The 20316-nt window shown below is 42.4% G+C and overlaps 1 protein-coding gene across 1 annotated transcript in view; it reads right to left on the minus strand.

Moving 5' to 3' along the window:
* LOC120051025 (activin receptor type-2B-like) overlaps positions 1-20316 on the minus strand; it is a 72993-nt gene that overhangs the window by 26487 nt on the left and 26190 nt on the right. The window contains exon 2 of the mRNA XM_038997613.1: positions 329-536. Coding sequence (XP_038853541.1) covers positions 329-536 — 208 coding nt within the window. The remainder of the gene's footprint in view (positions 1-328; positions 537-20316) is intronic.

Raw genomic sequence — 20316 nt, forward strand, 5'->3', positions numbered from 1 at the left:
GTTGAGCCTTTGATCACACTGGGAAAATGAAAACATTTGATACCAACCATAGAGGACACAGATTCTACCTCAGCTCCACACCAGGGCCTGTTTTGATTAAGCGTCTCAGAGTAGGACTGCTGATATAGGATCAGTTGCCACCTTTAGAACTTAATGAATACTGTTATATGGGCAGGGGGGACCTGATGCTAGATCAGCACGCCCATCCCGAGAAACTCTTTGTGAATACAAGGACCCCTAATATTTTAGGCGGAGGAAAGCAGTGTTTATCGAATGTACAATACAGATTTATTAAATAGTTGATAGGCACAATGGTAGGAGATTCTACCTGTCATAGCAGTTGAAGTCATCCAGCCAGCAGCCCTTCTTCACCAGCTCTATGGTACCCGAGTTGTTTCGCCATGAGGCGTAGCAGTGCGACCGCTTGTCCTTCTCACCCTCGCAGCGCTCTACCCCACTCTGGTTGGTCTTCTCGATCTCATAGTTGATGTTATAGAACAAGCACTCCTGTGTGTCCACCTCTCCATGGCTTGGTCCTGTCACAGAGACAGAAAGACCAGGTGCGTTAGTTTGGTCAAGTATCATAGTGGCACTGTTAACCCAGGTTAAACACACCCTATAACTAACTGATGGTTAAACACACCCTATAACTAACTGATGGTTAAACACACCCTATAACTAACTGATGGTTAAACACACCCTATGACTAACTGATGGTTAAACACACCCTATGACTAACTGATGGTTAAACACACCCTGTAACTGATGGTTAAACACACCCTGTAACTGATGGTTAAACACACCCTGTAACTGATGGTTAAACACACCCTGTAACTGATGGTTAAACACACCCTGTAACTGATGGTTAAACACACCCTGTAACTGATGGTTAAACACACCCTGTAACTGATGGTTAAACACACCCTGTAACTGATGGTTAAACACACCCTGTAACTGATGGTTAAACACATCCTGTAACTGATGGTTAAACACACCCTGTAACTGATGGTTAAACACACCCTGTAACTGATGGTTAAACACACCCTGTAACTGATGGTTAAACACACCCTGTAACTGATGGTTAAACACACCCTGTAACTGATGGTTAAACACACCCTGTAACTGATGGTTAAATACACCCTGTAACTGATGGTTAAATACACCCTGTAACTGATGGTTAAATACACCCTGTAACTGATGGTTAAATACACCCTGTAACAGGGGTAGGCCACTAGATTCAGCCGCGGGCTTATTTTTGTCGGAGAGGATGGTCGGGGGGGGGGGGGGGCATACTATAATTATAATAATTTGTACACTGCAAATTGACAACTAAATCCAAAAAGAAATCGAATTTGAAAATAATAATTTCATACTTTGATACACAACTCACTTTTGGCTGAATTCCTGGTTATTTTACAGTCCTTTTTTATACCAAAACACATTGCAGTGTTTGGTACAACCTTTTCCGAAGTTCCACATCCAGACATAAACAATCAAAAAGATGCTCTCCCTTTAAATACAACCAAATATGCAAGTCAGGATTCAGATATTATACAAAGATCAGGACCCATCAGAAATCACAGATGACCTGTAAAACCACTCAACCACTGTGTGTCAATGGGTTTTTGTTAAAAGAAAAGTTTGCTACTGAAGCACTCCAACCGAGGAAAGGGATTCTCCGGTATCACGTAGTGTGGTACAGTAGCGGTGATTTCTGTGGCGGTGGTGGGCGTGTTTGATGAGGACATGGCTCCCGGCACGGCGCCACAAATAGAAGCACCGGAGCCACCACCACCCTGCGGCGCACAGAAACTTGTCTCAATTTCCTCTTTTGTTAAAACAGCACTCGAGACGTTACTCACGCCTTATTTTCATAACGGGGCAGAGGGTTGACATTTTCTGATCATGAAAGCGGAGTACGTGCCGAAAGAGGTAACGAGAGAAGTAGAGTAGTTTAGGGGAGAGAGGAAAAGAGAGTGAGAGTACACAGTAGGCTGCAACAGACTGAAGGCAAGTGCAGCGTTTGCCAGCACACAAAGCAGCATCAACGCGCCTCAGAGAAGAGGGAGGGTTTCATCATCATCATCTAAAGCCACGACTGATCATCAAAGAGCGTGGCCGGGGGAAGTGAAGGGACAGACCTTTGACCTCTGATATTCTCTGCTACCCAGAAAGTGAGGTCATTCAGATACCCTCGTCGGTACAGAAACACAGATCTGCATTTTTCTTTGACAAAGAAACACCAGGAGAAAAGGGTCCATAATCAGGGGATATCTTTACATTACGTTTTTGATATTGTACAGGATGATTTTATGCATAGGAGTTTTTACCACATGCTCAATATATATATATTTTTTTTTGTTTTGTTTTTTTTAAGTTTTTTTTTTATCCCCTTTTCTCCCCAATTTTCGTGGTATCCAATCGCTAGTAATTACTATCTTGTCTCATCGCTACAACTCCCGTACGGGCTCGGGAGAGACGAAGGTCGAAAGCCATGCGTCCTCCGAAGCACAACCCAACCAAGCCGCACTGCTTCTTTAACACAGCGCGCCTCCAACCCGGAAGCCAGCCGCACCAATGTGTCGGAGGAAACACCGTGCACCTGGCCCCCTTGGTTAGCGCGCACTGCGCCCGGCCCGCCACAGGAGTCGCTGGAGCGCGATGAGACAAGGATATCCCTACCGGCCAAACCCACCCTAACCCGGACCTCCCGGTCGCGGCCGGCTGCGACAGAGCCTGGGCGCGAACCCAGAGACTCTGGGGGTATTTCATATTTGTCAAATTATTGAGCATGAGCCTCCCGGGTGGCGCAGTGGTCTAGGGCACTGCATCGCAGTGCTAACTGCGCCACCCGGGAGGCTCATGCTCAATAATTTGACAAATATGAAATCCCTAGTTTTCTTTCATGCACTAATCATTTTTGGATTCCCTCCGGATATATTGAATCATTAGTATGTGGACATCTTATTTTCTCTATATAATGACAAATACTGACACTAAGCCTACAAGGTATAGTTTCTCAGCACATACAATGCATATGTACTTGACTGAGGTCCATATCAGGATCTTGATATGCATGTTAGAATATTCTACAAATATGTAAGCGGGTGCATGCGCATCAGGTGCGTATCTCACCCAAGATATATCCCTGCATGTAGAAACTGTCCCATTATAGAGCATATCCTAGCGCCGTATATAAAATGAAGGACATGAGTATCTGGAACATCCTTATATCCTTACTCCTTAGAATTGAAGATACACCCTGATATTGGCCATTTACACCCAGTGAAAACTGAGCCGTTTTTCATTGATAGAAGAAACTTGCTGAAAGAAGAACACATTAAAAACCTGTTGCAAACCAAATGAGCTTGAGTGGTAAAAGCTACCTTTTTCAGCACCCAAAAGCCATTTTACCAACCTTTTGAGACCATTGTTGACAAATCTTCACTCAGCTCAAATGTTTAACAGCCAGTGGCATTAGCAGCCCATAGCAACAATTAGGGATGTGCATGAGTAATCGAGGACTCAAACAGACATCAAAGCTTGATCTTTAACCAGCAATCATATTTTTTTCACCAAATACTGTAAAACTATTTGGTGGATTGTGCTTTGAGGCTGCCTGAACGGGCAAGTGAAATTGTCTTGAAAACAACATTCCATTTGCTTGGACTCTAGTTTTCCGTTTGTACATGTGCATTTGAGGGGCACAACAAAAAAGAAACCAAGCATCACAGTTCTTCTCCCTAAATTCCCCGTCTCGCATTCACGTCACTGTGTTCCGACCGTTTCCTCCGCACACACACGCGTGTGCTGATTGCGCACACAAGCTACCGTTAGGCCTACATAAATAAATACCTATTAAAACGTATCTGATGGGATACACAAGCTACATTCCTTGCCAAATGACGACAGTTTTATCACAAACTCAAAATGGACTGGTTGACTGAAGTAAGGAAATATGTGTTACAATAATGAGCTGCAGTTTTGGATTCATTGCGTCCGTTCTATTTTCCGCTGAAGCTACTTTGCGAACGGCTAGTGTCTTTTAGAATTGGTTAGCCTAGGCTATAACCCCCCTAAACAGACATGCAAAAACATTAGTTTGATAAAGACAAAGAGCGTATTTTCATCAGAATCATTAAGCCTAGGCCTACTCACCAAACAGATGTCATGGTCGTAATTAATCCCCATGCAGTATTCAATGTGGAATTGTTCATCAATTTAGAAAATTCCCAGAATCAAATATCTGTATAATCGAAAAGACAGAGACTATGGTTTGTGACCCAGATTTATTTTTCTTTCAACTCGCCAAATTGAGCCCCAATTCAAAAGGTCACTGAGAATAACAGTTCCAGGCAGGAGATGCTCATCACTTCTCACTGGTAACTTCTTTCATTTGGAAAACTATTCTGTTCCATTTTATTCTGTTATATTACTTATTTTAAACTATAAAATAGGTGTATCTTGACTGTGATAAGGGCTCAGAAAATGAGAGCGTCTTGTCTGCTAAATTAATAAAACAAGGCTATGCTATTGCACAGCCATAGGCTTCAACAAGCAAATGCCACTGCTGAGGTTACTGCCAAATCTATTTATAACTAACCCATGATAGTTCATGTGTGTCGTTTACAGTGGGAGCAAATGAAGCATAGTGGACAGAACAAGCAAGGTGGGTAAAGCCAAGCATGAGCTCACAAGATCCTATTGGTGTGTTGTAGCATGTATTTGCATATTTCCATTTGGGAACGCCTACTCTGAAGTGCGCGTGTGCAAACACTCAATTTGTCCTTGCACTCGATCTAAACAGAATTTTTTTAAACTCTGGCAAAGCGTCTGTGTTCGTAACAGATTTTATTTTTGGGAAACAGATAAAAATGTATTGAGATAAGATCTCAATGAGAAAATTAGCAGAATGTCGGCGCAGTGTCAACTAGGTCCATCCTCTCCCACTACCCGCAACTAGACTTATTTGGTGGTGAGAAAACATTCTAAAAGGATGCTTCAGCTTTGTTGCCCTTGTGATGTGTCTGGGTTACCCTTTCTGTCTGTGTTGCTACCTTTTTGAAGATTATATTATATCATGGTTATACAACCAGTTGATTTTACGGTTTCAATAAATGTATCTTAATAAACGGCACTTGCTTTTTTATTGACTGAATATATATGGCAATTTTACAATTAGGAATTGTTATCTGTACTAGTTATGATAAATTTGGCACTGTTGCGACCTGTTGGCATATATACTGAACAAAATATACAGGCAACATGTAAAGTGGTCCCATGTTTCATGAGCTGAAATAAAAGATCACTGAAATGTTCCATATGCACAAAAAGTTAATTTCTCTCATATTTTGTGCACAAATTGTTACATCCCTATTTCTCCTTTGCCAAGATAATCCATCCACCTGACACGTGTGGCATATCAAGAAGCTGATTAAACATCATGATCATTACACAGGTGCACCTTGTGCTGGGGGGACAATAAAAGGACACTAAAATGTGCAGTTGTGTCACACAGCACCACAGATGTCTCAGGTTGAGGGAGAGTGCAATTGCAGGAATGTCCACCAGAGCCGTTGCCAGAGAATTGAATGTTCATTTCTCTACCATAAGCCACCTCCAACATCGTTTTAGAGAATTTGGCATTACGTCGAACCGGACTAAAAACTGCAGACCACGTGTAACCACACCAGCCCAGGACCGCCACATCTGAATTCTCCACCTGCGGGATCGTCTGAGACCAGCCACCCGGACAGCTGCTGAAACTGCGTATTTTGGTCTGTAATAAAGTCAAGCCCACCTCCCCAGTAGGTGGGCTTGGCTCCCAAATGGGTGGGCCTATGCCCTCCCAGGCCCACCCACAGCTGTGCCCCTGCCCAGTCATGTGAAATCCATAGATTAGTGACACATTTATTTCAATTTGACTGATTTCCTTATATGAACTGTAACTCCGTAAAATCTTGAAATTATTGCGTTTATTTATTTTTTCCAATATAGATAAATGTGCACATATTTGTTTCACGTGTGGGACTTGTGCTCTAAAAATATATGTATTTTTAATTTGAGTACTCAACCAAAATGTTAATATTCAAACAGCCACAACATTTCAAATGCTCATCCCAGCAACAATCCCCGCAGGCATAGAGGCCTCATCTCCGCATTTCCTGGAATATTACAATTGGCCGCTTGACAAGGGTGGCGTATCCTTGCCTTGGCAGAGGAGTGAAAGGTCATCAAGGAGACTACCCCGGTGGTGTGTGTGAATGGAGAGAAAAGAGAAAGAAAACAGGCCAAAAGAACAGCAGGAAGGAGAGCTCCTCTTCCCCTTCCCGCTGGAGCGAGGGAGTGAGAGAGGGTGAACGAGAGAGAGGAGCAGTGTTTACTATACAACACAAATTTGGCAGCGCCGACCACGGCAGATGTTCTTGCCAATCTGTGCATTACTGTCGCTAGGCGACGGGAAATGTGGGAGCATACGACGTCGCCCCACTCCCCCAGACAAAGCCCTATTCAACCCCTCATTCACACACACACACACACACACACAGAGAGAGAGAGAGAAACACACATACGGTGTACATAAACACTAACGGCAGAAACACACAAACCCCAGGATCAGTGTGAGACTGGAAATGGAGCTCGATGCCAATGTCCTGTTCGTGTTGCTGCACGACGGGTTGAATACTTAAAACCCCGCTGCCTCAGCAATGGACCCTCATCAACATTCAGGAGCTGAATTTACAGGGTTCCATGGGGATATTAAGGCTAATGGCAATAGCAGATGTCAGGAGCAACAAAAGGAAGTATGCACTCAAAATGCCGCTCCAGACACTGGGCCTTTGAGGTGCACGTTACAACCACTGATCTCCCCCTTTACATTATGTGGGCAATATAATTTTACTGTTACCAGTTTTTCTGGCCCGCGTACAGTGGGGCTGGCAACAGAGCTTTGAGCAGGCTAATTCACGACAGTATGACATAACCAAAAGCTAAAAAAAAAAAACGATAATATTTAAAGTTAGTGCTGATAATCATTGGTGGTCTTAAAAAAAAAGACACTGTAAAATTAGGACGCCGTAAAAGCAAAGTAAACTAAGCCCAGGCCTCACTAGAGAGAGATGCTAGAGAGAGGCCTGCTGCTTCCTAGTCAATAGAAAAAGAACAGTGGATCATTAGAGCCAGCCAAACAGCTTCACCCTACTTCGGGAACAAAAGAGAAAACCATCTGTTCTAGCACATCTTCAAACAGAACATCTTGTTCAGTACTGACTGCCTGAAATGGAGCGACTTAGCAAAAACACTCATTTCCCCAGAAAGACTGTGCAATATGTCAGTACAATGTTCAATCTTAGCTATACAGCAGCATTTTGAAGGGGGTTTGTGGCACCAATCTGAAATGGCCGAACCAAACACTGCTTTTTATCCACAGCAGTTGGCGAACTCTGGTGCGAAATAGCCACTGGTTATAGAGCAAAAACGCAATCAGAAACCAATTCACACTCAAATGAGGCAAATTCCCTTCGAATTCCACACAGTCATGAAGCCAAAGGAGGAGCTCTATATCCAGTTTCCCAGAAGCACAGGGGGCAATTGCAAAATTCTCTCAGATAAATTCACTTATTTTCCAGTTCTCTTGTCCACATAACACACTATCAATCATCAAGGCTTGTTGAAACTTAACTACAATAACACAAACGGTTGACTCACTTATAGGTAGATGAGGCATGCCAAAAAAATAGATTCATCAGCTTAAATTCACCAAAGTGAATAGTGCCAAATTCAAAGATCACAGTAAAACGATTGCATTCGACTCGGAGGCACAACAATATAGACCTAAACATTTGCCACCCATGCTTACTCGCCATCCAAAGAACTGTTAGAGGGTGAGAAGAACAGCTCAGTCTAGATATCACCACGTGAAATGAACCAAACGTGTTTATCGGAACCAAAAGGCCCGAACTAAGCTGTTTCACATAGGGCTGGGAATTGCCAGGGACCTCACGATAGTATCACGATACTTAGGTGCTGATACGATATGTATTGCTATTCGATACTGTGATTTTGTTGCGATTCGATGTTCCAAACGTATTGCTCACCATATGTCTGCTGCAGAAGGACAAGAGGAGAGCCACGAGAAAATGATCATTCATGGAAATAAAAAAGTGCTGAAAACAAAATCGGCTACCTATTTAAAAAGATGGAGAACAAGCTATGACAGAAAAATACTAGAGTTTTGGTGCAGGTACAGCCAACTAACGCAAAAATAATATTGCGATAGAACGATACGATATAGAGCGTCAAAAATAATAATCCCGATATGTAACTTGTACATTTCTCTCCCATCACTAGTTTCTCGGCTACAGGCCTATTCCTAGGAACCCTGTACCATCACAGCAATTCAAAGGGGAAGAAAAAGCAGTGGGTCTCCAATGCAGACTTACATAAAGACGACTGGGCGGTTTGTGGGGAGGAGGAAAAAAGAACAGGGAAAGTCAAACTAATTTCATATGGCTCATAAACGGCGTCATTCTGCACCACTGTGCACACACACGGGGTCAGAACAGAACGAGGCACAACTGCGAGCAGTGCTCCCGCATTCCTTGCAAGTACCTCAGTGTGTAATTAGAAGCAGAATTTGGCAAACCACAAGGAGACAGCGGCAAACGCTTTATCACACAAAACATATTGAGGTCTTCTCAACTAGGCTCCGAGGCTTGTTTGCTGTATAAACAACAGAGGAATTATATTACGGTGCGTGTTCATTTTGTTGGGGACATCTGTAGCCCCGGAATGGGCTATGACTTGGACGTGGAATTTGTTGGGGGGGGGGGGGGGGCGTTACGATGGCTGGGTACTCTAAGCGTTCACCCTAACAGGACAGACTACATGAGTATCACAACACTTGTGAGACAGGGAGCTTAGGCCTACATTTCCCGAACCAACCGGATAACTTTGATAACAGACCTACAAAAAAAGATCATGCTGTATGAAAAATATACGTACAACAAAGCCTATACAAGACACTGACGCATGCTTCCAGGGAAATAGGTCTCAATATCTGTAGCAAAACAGTCATAAACACACCACTAGTTGCTACCAACTTCATTCTTACTTAAAATGTCAGTCTTGTTCAACAAGCAAATGTGAGTCATATGTACAAACATCTACAGTTGGACAATAAGCCTTGGGGAACTCAACCATGCTTTGGATGAAAATCTTTTATCAAGCCAATAAATTCCTACAAAGATGGTCATTACCTGCCGTTGAGTTGTTGACTGTGCTAATTGTCTTGCCTCTGGCTAATAGGGAGCCTTGTATGCAGGCCTAATCTTTACTTTTGCGAGAGAGCGAGCGAGAGAGCAGCCCTTTGAATTGAGAGAGAGAGAGAGACAGAGATTATGTTGTATACACAATCTGTCATCACTTCTCTTTCTCTGGCTTGGGGTTTGGCATGGTGGATGGGACCACATGAAAAGCCTGCGGTTCACCCACTATGGTTGAGACTCTTGTCTGCCCGAGTTCATTTCTAGGCCTTGAGCCCAGGCGCGTGGCTAGAGCATTGTCCTCTCACCAGCAGAACGCAAACATTCTTGCAGCTTCACTGAAATAACATTACATTACTCAACACTGTACAAGAGCCAAGGAAAATAAAATGTACACAATATTGCTGAGCTAGAATATGTACAAGGTCCTGGGTATTTTGTAAATAAATAATCTATATGCCCAAATATACCCTTATAGTGCACAAGATTCCTCTACACTCTCCAATGGGCTTTAAATGTACAAATGAGGCACCTTGATTGATCTTATATAATTTCGGCAGCATTGAAGAGCACAGAATTTGCTTCTGAGGCACTTAAGATTCTAACTAAAGTAGCTACAGTGGGACTAGCATAGCTCTACACAGGAATGCCTGGGGCAGGTTTATCACTAATAAGAATGCACATACGTCACAATAAGAATGAGACATTAACAAACCAAGGCGCATCCATATATTCTCATACATTCCTCTCTTTTCCAACAGGTTTCTAAGAATTGAGCTGTGAAGACTTGACAAAATCCTGGCAAATTCTTGGGTGCCAAACGTGACATTTATTCTCTAACACTATGCTCAAACAAGACGTTCGAAAAGCATTAAACATTTATGGCAATTTAGCTAGCTAGCTTGCAGTTGCTAACTAATTTGTCCTGGGATATAAACATTGAGTTTTTATTTTACCTGAAATGCACAGTTAATCCAAACATAAAACCGAATCGTTTCTAGTCATCTCTCCTCCTTCCAGGCTTTTTCTTCTTTGGACTTCATATGGCAATTGGCAACTAACTTTCATAATAAGGTGTATTACCACAACCTACCTCAGTTCATCTTTCAGTCACCCACGTGGGTATAACCAATGAGGAGATGGCACGTGGGTATATGCTTCTAAAAGCCAATGAGGAGATGGGAGAGGCAGGACTTGCATTGCGTTCTGCGTCACAAATAGAAGCAACTTCTATTTTAGCGCCTGGCAACGCAGACGCTCGTTGGCACGCGCAAGCTGTGTGGGTGCAATGATTGAATAACATGTATGTGTACATTTATTTTGCAACGCACTTGACGCATCTGGTTTGGGCAACATGTAAGGCAGTGGTTCCCAAACTGTGGGGCGTGCAAGTGGTATTAATACATTTTTTTAGTAAGGAACTCAGTCTGGCTTCAACTTACTCTTGAAAGTTGTAATAGTAAAATGCACAAGGTGCAATTTTGAAATTGGGTAGTGCGCATTATCTATTTCCCTCTTGTCAGTCATTGAATACCGTAGAGCAACATTTCCCAGGACTAAAAACTTGTAGACCCTATAAAACTAAAGCTCCTACTCAACTCTTACTGATAGCTTAGCTGAGGCCTAAATACCAAGGTCATGTTCAGAAGGACACACTTAAGCAAAACATTTTGAAAGTGAAAAAGAAAATCTGTGTTATTATGGAACAAGTTCAGTAATTTTCCATACTGAAACAACCAAATTGTAAAACAGGGAGAGTTTCTGCATCAATCATTGGCTTTATCAAACGCTGATCTGCATATATCATGGAGATTAAGATAAATTAGAAATGTGTTCAGACGAGAAAGTGCATTGCATTGATGTGGCTATCTGGATGAAAAATGTATACCAAACCAATACAAGCTTTGAACCTTAAAATAGATAATTTTTTGACTTTCATCAGCTCTCTTCGGCACTATTGAAGGCGTGTCAGAACAGTAAAGACTAAAATCTAAGATGTATAGCCTAGTTCCTCTGATCTATAAGGGTACCAGTTGAACGACTAATCAATTAGGACATATATTAAAAAGGATACTAACCAAAATTATGACATTTACCATGAAAGGAGTTTGAACAAGGAGAGATGGTAATCCACGCTTTGGTTTTGCTTACCTAACCATGGTCACCAACTGCTAACTTCAGCTTTGTTAAGCCAAAGACCAATAAAAGTCAATGTACCCAAAATTAACATGTTTCTTAAGTAGGCCTATCTGAGAGGGATTGTGCAATGCAATGACTTGGTTAGAAGACACCCTGAATTGTCTGAAATAGGCCTAGTATAATACTTAAGGCTTAGTATAACCCACAAGTTTAACTTCCAAAGGGCAGGCATTGAAATCTAAGGACTCATAAAACAGATCTTAACACATTGGACACTGTACTATAGGAACAATAAAATTAGCCTAGTTTAATCGCTTACTTTAAAAAAAAACGTTTTGTTTTTTTTTGGGGGGGGGGGGTATTTTCTTAACTGCATTGTTGGTTAAGGGCTTGTAAGTAAGCATTTCACTTTAAGGTCTACACCCATATACAGCTCATTGAGTGCGGTCTTAGTGCCAGCATCGGTTTGTGGTGGTAAATAGACAGCTACGAAGAATACAGATAAACTCTTGGTAAATAGTGTGGTCTACAGCTTATCATGAGATACTCTAACTCAGGCGAGCAAAACCTCCTGCACCAGCTGTTTACAAATATACATAGACCCCCACCCCTTGTCTTACCAAAAGCCGCTGTTCTATCCTGCCGAAAAAAGCAGAAATCCCGCTAGCTGCATGTTATTCATGTCGTCGTTCAGCCACGACTCGGTAAAACATAAGTAACTACAGTTTGTAATGTCCCGTTGGTAGGATAGACGTGATTGTAGTTTGTTTATTTTATTATCCATTGATTGTACGTTGGCTAATATGACCGATGGTAGATTACCCACTCGCCATCAGATCCTTACAAGGCACCCAGGCCTTCGTCCCCGATATCTCGGTCTCTTCCGCCTAAAAATGACTGGGATGAGGGCCTTGTGTCGTGTGTCTGGAGTAAATCCTTCGTGCCCGACTCGTTAAAGGAAAAAATTAAGTATTCTTCCAGTATGGGGTGAGTAAGCTCTTTTCGGTCATAAGAGACGGCGGCAGAAACATTATGTACCAAATAAGTTACAAAAAACAATTGGCTAGGGGATCGTAAAATGGCAGCCATCTCCTCCGGCGCCGTTACTGGACTTAACACCCTAAGTCGATGTCCATACCCAAACGGAAATCTAATTAGCATAATAAAATACCCATCAATAGCAGTCTGTTTAAGCTAGAGATAGCATTGTATTTGCATAAGCTGCGTCTCAAGCCACCACATCCGCCAATGGTGGCCTTCCGGATCTGCGGTGGAAGGTGGCTGAGCTACAGCAGTGTTTGTCAGACAATGAGAAATCCAGAAATTCGGTCTTCTCATGAAAACGACTGTGGCGTCTTAACAGTTTGGCCTACACACTAATGAGCCCGCTATGGAATGACGACTCAAACACAATGGTGTTCTCCGTTTTGCTCGGTACTGCCATCTTCTGTCTGTAGCGTCCAAACATTTTGGGCTACACACTAATAAGATCCCTCTATGGAAAGGTGAGACTCTCGCGACAACGTTCACTACCGGTCAAAGGTTTTAGAAGACCTACTCATTCAAGGGTTTTTCTTTATTTTACTATTTTCTACATTGCAGAATAATAGTGAAGACATCACAAGTATGAAATAACACGTATGGAATCATGTAGTAACCAAAAAAAGTGTTAAACAAATCAAAATATATTATATTTTTTGATATTCTTCAAAATAGCCACCCTTTGCCTTGATGACAGCTTTGCACACTTGGCATTCTCTCATCCAGCTTCATGAGGTAGTCACCTGGAATGTATTTTAATTAACAAGTGTGCCTTAAGTTAATTTGTGGAATTTATTTTTCTTCATGTGTTTGAGCCAATCAGTTCTCTTGTAACAAGGTAGGGATGGTATACAGAAGTTAGCCTTATTTGGTAAAAGTCCATATTATGGCAAGAACAGCTCAAATGAGCAAAGAGAAATGGCAGTCCATCATTACTTTAAGACATGAAGCTCAGTCAATACGGAACATTTCAAGAACTTTGAAAGTTCTTCAAGTGCAGTCGCAAAAACCAAGCACTATGATGAAACTGACTCTCATGAGGACCGCCAAAGGAATGGAAGACCCAGAGTTACCTCTGCTGCAAATGACAAATTCATTAGAGTTACCAGCCTCAGAAATTGCAGCCCAAATAAATGCTTCACAGAGTTTAAGTAACAGGCAAATCAACTGTTCAGAGGAGACTGTGTGAAATCAGGCCTTCATGGCCAAATTGCTGCAACTAAAAGGACACCAATAAAAAGAAAAGACTTGCTTGGGCCAAGAAACACGAGCAATGGACATTAGACCGGTCCAAATGTGAGATTTTTGTTCCCAACCGCCATGTCTTTGTGAGACGGTGAACGGATGATCGCTGTATGTGCGGTTCCCACCGTGAAGCATGGAGGAGGTGGTGTGATGGTGTTTGCTGGCAACACTGTCCGTGATTTATTTAGAATTCAAGACACACTTAACCAGCATGGTTACCACAGCATTCTGCAGCGATACGCCATCCCATCTGGTTTGCACTTAGTGGGACTATCATTTGTTTTTCAACAGGACAATGACCCAATATTTGACCAAGGAGAGCTGCATCAGATGACCTGCCCTCCACGATCACCCGACCTCAACCCAATTGAGATGGTTTGGGATGAGTTGGACCGCAGAGTGAAGGAAAAGCAGCCAACAAGTGCTCAGCATGTGGAAACTCTTTCAAGACCGTTGGAAAAGCATTCCAGGTCAAGCAGGTTGAGAATGCCAAGAATGTGCAAAGCTGTCATCAAGGCAAAGGGTGGCTACTTTGAAGAATCAAAAATATATTTTGATTTGTTAAACACTTTTTTGGTTACTACATGATTTCATATGTTTTATTTCATAGTTTTGATGTCTTCACTATTATTCTACAATGTAGAAAATAGTACAAATAAAGAAAAACCATTGAATGAGTAGGTGTGTCCAAACTTTTGGCTGGTACATTACATATATATTTTATACCTAAAGGGGTCCATAAGTTCCATATCAAATAGCTAAATTATCCTTGGTGTGAGATTTTTTTTTTAATCCATATGTTAGTTTATATAGCTCCACAGAGCACAAAAAAAAACAAGCAGCTCAGAACGAGAGATGGCTCCCATAAGGAAGAGGTATCTGTGCCGTGAAATGCCGACAGGCTACATATTGAAATGCCTGCAGGCTACGTATTGACAAGCCTGAGATGAGCATTTTTCCAAGCCATTTGCTTGCTGTCAGACCATTGAAGAGCTTGGCGAAGTGGGTCTGTCACGTAAGCTGCGCGCTACTGTCATGTAGGTAAGTGCTATGTCCTTACAACCAATGTGACGTAGACATTCAGAATGGTGAAAGCTTATAGCCAGGCTATTATATAAATAAAGCACATATTGTTTGTGCTTATATAAAGCACAAATCGTAAAATGTGCCCTATATCAATCCTGTATATTCTTATTTCCATCCTAATGCTATTGTAAAGCAGGGGGTATGAGGTGCAATAACAAAGCAGTTTTGTCATGTAATCTGACATTGCCGCAGGGTCATATTTTCTAGGTCTACGAGGAGAAGCTCAGAGCTGTTTCAGGTGGCTTTTCACAAGGTGAGTTGCAGAAGGGGGGGGGGGTGTCTTCCTGCTCCAGTTAGCGGGTCTGCATGGTGTGATGGGGAGATCCTCCTCTCTCTGTCTTCCCTCCGGCCGTGTAAATAAAGCACTCCATAAACTCCCGGCCTGCCCTGGAATTCCACGCCCACTTAACTCAGCTGCCTCCCACACCCACCACTCACTCCTTTGTGGTGTTCAGCCTTGCTTAACTGGTCCTGGCCAAGTCCCATCTCTCTCTCTCTCTCTCTCACACACACACACACACAGGGTCTATTTCTCAGCCCTGTCTGAGCAACTGGAGAAGTCCAGTGTTGTTCTTGGCAGATGCAGCTACCTGAGCAGAGAACACTTCCTTCTCTGATCCCCACACTGAGCCAGTCACTTCCTGCAGAGGAAACTGGGCCACTGGATGAGGTCAAAGGGTACTCACTTGAGTTATGTTTACTTCTGGGTGCCTAGCTAATAAAACAAGACAAGCCTAAGGCAACAATTGCACAGACAAAAAAAACAATGCTGCAAATTGCGTCACTCGATGTATGACACATGTCCTCAAAACACTAACATACAGTTTACATGCGGAAAAGATCACCCATGTTGCATGCACGAGCGTTGCAAAATAAATGTACACATACTTTATTCAACAATTTCACCCAAACTGCTCGCATCAGCGTACCCCGGCGCTAAAATACAACTTGGTTCTATTTTAGACGCTTGAAGCGTTGCATGTCCCACCTCTACCATCTACTCATTGGTGTGTAGCCACATGGGTGATTGAAAGATGAACGAGGTCCACACTCCTGTCCAGTCGGTGGCGGTAGTGCACCATAAAGTTGGTTGCCAACCACCATATAAAATTCACAGAAGAAGGACGGACAGATTCATCAAAAGAAAACAAAAAACTAACTAGGTTCCCCCTTTTGTATCTGTGGATTAAGTAGAGAACACACGATTTTGTATGACTCGACATGGGTCAAAATTCTCCACTATCCAGCAAAATTTCAGGTAAAATAACAACCCAATGTTTATTTCCCAGGACAAATTAGCTAGCAACAACAAGCTAGTTAAATGTTCATGTATGTTTCGACCTGTCCCCAAATTAATATATAGTTGGCTCACATTTGGTTTTAGTATTTTAACCTGAGTGTCATGAACGCGTCTGGTCGGGATAGAAAAAAAAAAATCAACATGTGCACGTGCAGTGCCAGTCTGGTCAGCGTGTTAGACTACACGGAGTGTACAAAAACTTTCACCTTGACTCACCTGGTCAGTCTGTTTCATGGAAAGAGCACAGAGTTTTTGAAACTCAGTGTATATGGAAATCAGTAGGGCTTAGTTTCATTTTGCACAAGCAGCAATGCTTTTGGTTCACTTAATTGTAGTCCACTAAGGAGTGATGCAAGTGAAATACCTATTGATTTAATCCTTTAACATGCCAGTGGTCACAATTTAACATCTAGGGGAGGATTGCATTAATACAGCTGTACAAAACTGCTGAAAAAGGTGAGTGCTAACAGTTACTACACATTAATAGGACAATGCAAGGTAAGAGTGAAGCTAAAATGTAGGTCTACCTGAGAACCAAATGATTAAAATAGACATGGAAATCAGATACCATACCATGCTCACTCTACAATCAGCAGCCTTTGAATTAAACACAGCAAGCAATAACAACCTGCTTGCATAAGAGTTTTGATAATCATTGACAGTTCCAGCTCTAGTCTTACTGCAATGCCTTAACAGCATACAGCGAATCCATTCATCAGCACAGCAGGAGAAGTTCATTACAAACATCTGGCCTTTGAGGGCTGCTCAGAGGAACGACATGGAGCAGGGGAAAGCAAATGTGTAATTGATGAAGAAAAGCAAGAGGAGTTGTGTACACTGGACTGTATTGTCAGCTGGGCAGAAGAGGATGCCACTGTTGCATGGCCACTAGGCACATGCAACAGTCTAATTAGACACAGTCTAATTACTGTTGCAGAGCTGGACCTGTTGTGGTGCCTTCCACAAAAGACGCTGAGACATTCCATTGTTTTATTCTTGAATTTGCCATCAACACTTGTTGTGGGCCATGGTTTTATAGAGTATCCTTGAGCACCATAGGCTATGCATGAGGGACCATATCCATCTGCTGTAAGAACCTTAAGTCTGTGTACAATCAATGAAGAACCACCACTTGGAGACCGTTGTTCATATACAGTGCCTTCGGAAAGTATTCAGACCCCTTGATTTTTTTCTACATTTTGTTACGTTACAGGCTTATTCTAAAATTGACATATTTTTTTCCCCCTCAATCTACACACAACACCCCATAACGACAGCATTATGCTACAAGCTTGGCACAGTTGTATTTGGGGAGTTTCTCCCATTCTTCTCTGCAGATCCTCTCAAGCTCTGTCAGGATGGATGGGGAGCGTTGCTGCACAGCTATTTTCAGGTCTCTCCAGAGATGGTCGATCGGGTTCAAGTCCGGGCTCTGGCTGGGCCACTCAAGGACATTCAGAGACTTGTCCCAAAGCCACTCTTGTGATGTCTTGGCTGTGCTTAGGGTCATTGTCCTGTTGGAAGGTGAACCTTCACTCCAGTCTGAGGACCCAAGTGCTCTAGAGCAGGTTTTCATCAAGGATCTCTGTACTTTGCTTCGTTCATCTTTGCCTTGATCCTGACTAGTCTCCCAGTCCCTGCCACTGAATAACATCCCCACAGCATGATGCTGCCACCACCATGCTTCACCGTAGGGATGGTGCCAGCTTTCCTCCAGACTTGACACTTGGCATTCAGATCAAAGAGTTTAATCTTGGTTTCATCAGACCAGAGAATATTGTTTCTCATGGTATGAGAGTCTTTAGGTGCCTTTTGGCAAACTCCAAGTGGGATGTCATGTGCCTTTTACTGAGTGGCGGCTTCCGTTTGGCCTGATTGGTGGAGTGCTGTTGAGATGGTTGTCCTTCTGCAAGATTCTCCCATCTCCACAGAAGAACTCTAGAGCTCCTTCAGAGTGACCATCGAGTTCTTGGTCACCTCACTGACCAAGGCGCCTTCTCCCCCAGATTGCTCAGTTTGGCCGGACGGCCAGCTCTAGGAAGAGTCTTGGTGGTTCCAAACTTCTTCCATTTAAGAATGATGGAGGCCACTGTGTTCTTGGGAACCTTCAATGCTGCGGAGACGTTTTTGGTACCCTTCCCCAGATCTGTGCCTCGACACAATCCTGTCGTCTCGGAGCTCTACGCACAATTCCACAGAATTCCTGTTTTTTGTTATGCACTGTCAACTGTGGGACCTTATATTAGACAGGTGTGTTCTTTTCCAAATCATGTCTAAATCATGTCCAATCAACTGAATTTACCACATGTGGATTCCAATCAAGTTGTAGAAAAATCAAGGATGATCAATAGAAACAGGATGCACCTGAGCTCAATTTCAAAACTCATAGCAAAGGGGCTGAATACTACTGTAAATAAAATTTCAAAAAACCTGTTTTCACTTTGTCATTAAGGGGTATTGTGTGTACATTGCTGAGGATTTATATTCATTTAATCCATTTTAGAATAAGGCTGCAAGGTAACAAAATGTTTATAAGTCAAGGGGTCTGAACACTCCCCGAATGCACTGTACTTAGTATAGTGTACAGTATAGACAAGGAGCTCCCCTTGTCTCCAAAAAATAATTCAAAATTGACTGATCCTCAGAAGCAAGGAAAGAAGACTTTCAGGGTCTTCAAAACTGCAGCACGAAACAAACAGAGAAGCATTCAAAACGGCATTACAGTGGGACTCATTGGGTTAAAGGCAGTGTAGCACTTATTTCTCAATGCCAGAAACACATGTAATAGTAACTTAGAGCACACCAAAAAGAAATTGCCAAATTACAAACTCTTAAATCAAATGTTATAATATGTTGTTTTAAAAGTAGGGTTCAAGGTTCTCCAAATCAACTCCACCCACAATGTCCCACATGATGAACAAAACACTTAAATACATTAATGAGAATGAGGCGGACAAATTTTTATTTCGCCTTTATTTAACCAGGTAAGCCAGTTGAGAACAAGTTCTCATTTACAACTGCAACCTGGCCAAGATAAAGCAAAGCAGTGCGACAAAAACAGAGTAACACAGGCTAAACAAACGTACAGTCAATAACACAATAGAAAACTCTATATACAGTGTGTGCAAATGTAAGATTAGGGAGGCAAGGCAATAAATAGGCCATAGTGGCGAAATAATTACAATTTAGCATTAACACTGGAGTGATAGATGTGCAGATGATGTGCAAATAGAGATGCTGGGGTGCAAAAGAGCAAAAATAAATAACAAAATGGGGATGAGGTAGTTGGGTGGGTTATTTACAGATGGGCTGTGTACAGGTGCAATGATCAGTAAGCTGCTTTGACAGCTGGTGCTTAAAGTTAGTGAGGGAGATATGTGTCTCCAGCTTCAGTGATTTTTTCAGTTTGTTCCAGTCATTGGCAGCAGAGAACTGGAAGGAAAGGCGTCCAAAGTAGGAGTTGGCTTTGGCGATGACCAGTGAATTATACCTGCTGGAGCACGTGCTACGGGTGGGTGTTGCTAAGGTGACCAGTGAGCTGGGGGTAGAATTGGGTATCTACTCGATAATCTGCGAGGCACATTTCATCCCTGAGAACTTCGACTATCAATGGAAGGAGGGATTCAGCAATAAGTTGTTTCTCAAAGTGGATGCTGTCCCTACCATCAATGTGGCTTCTAAGAATCTCAAAAGAGCCAGTAGCACACCAACAGAGACCGTGAGATTGGAAGTGAATTGGGTAAGTGAAAGAGCCATTTTTCTACCTAACCTTAGCTAGCTATAGCACATTTAGCTCACATCTTCCATCTAAATAACACTGATAAAACTAACCAAATGTAAACATGTCTGACAGCTGTTGGTAGCCAACTGCTGATGCTTACATAATTTATTGGAAAGGAAATACAGAAATCTCATTTACATAAGTATTCACACACACACACACACACGAGTCAATACTTTGTAGAAGAACCTTTGGCGGTGATTACAGCTTTGAGTCGTCTTTGGTATGTCTGTACAAGCTTTGTACATCTGGATTTGAGGATTTTCTCCCATTCTTCCTTGCAGATTTTCTCAAGCGCTGTTCATTTAGATGGGGAGCAGCAGTGAACAGAAATCTTCAAGTCTTTCCACAGATTCAATGGGATTCAAGTCTGGGCTTTGGCTAGGCCAATCAAGGACATTCACATTCCTGTTCTGAAGCTATTCCAGTGTTGCTTTGGCTGTATGCTTGGGGTCATTGTC

Source organism: Salvelinus namaycush, chromosome 7 (genome assembly GCF_016432855.1).
Source record: "Salvelinus namaycush isolate Seneca chromosome 7, SaNama_1.0, whole genome shotgun sequence".
Taxonomy (NCBI): domain Eukaryota; kingdom Metazoa; phylum Chordata; class Actinopteri; order Salmoniformes; family Salmonidae; genus Salvelinus; species Salvelinus namaycush.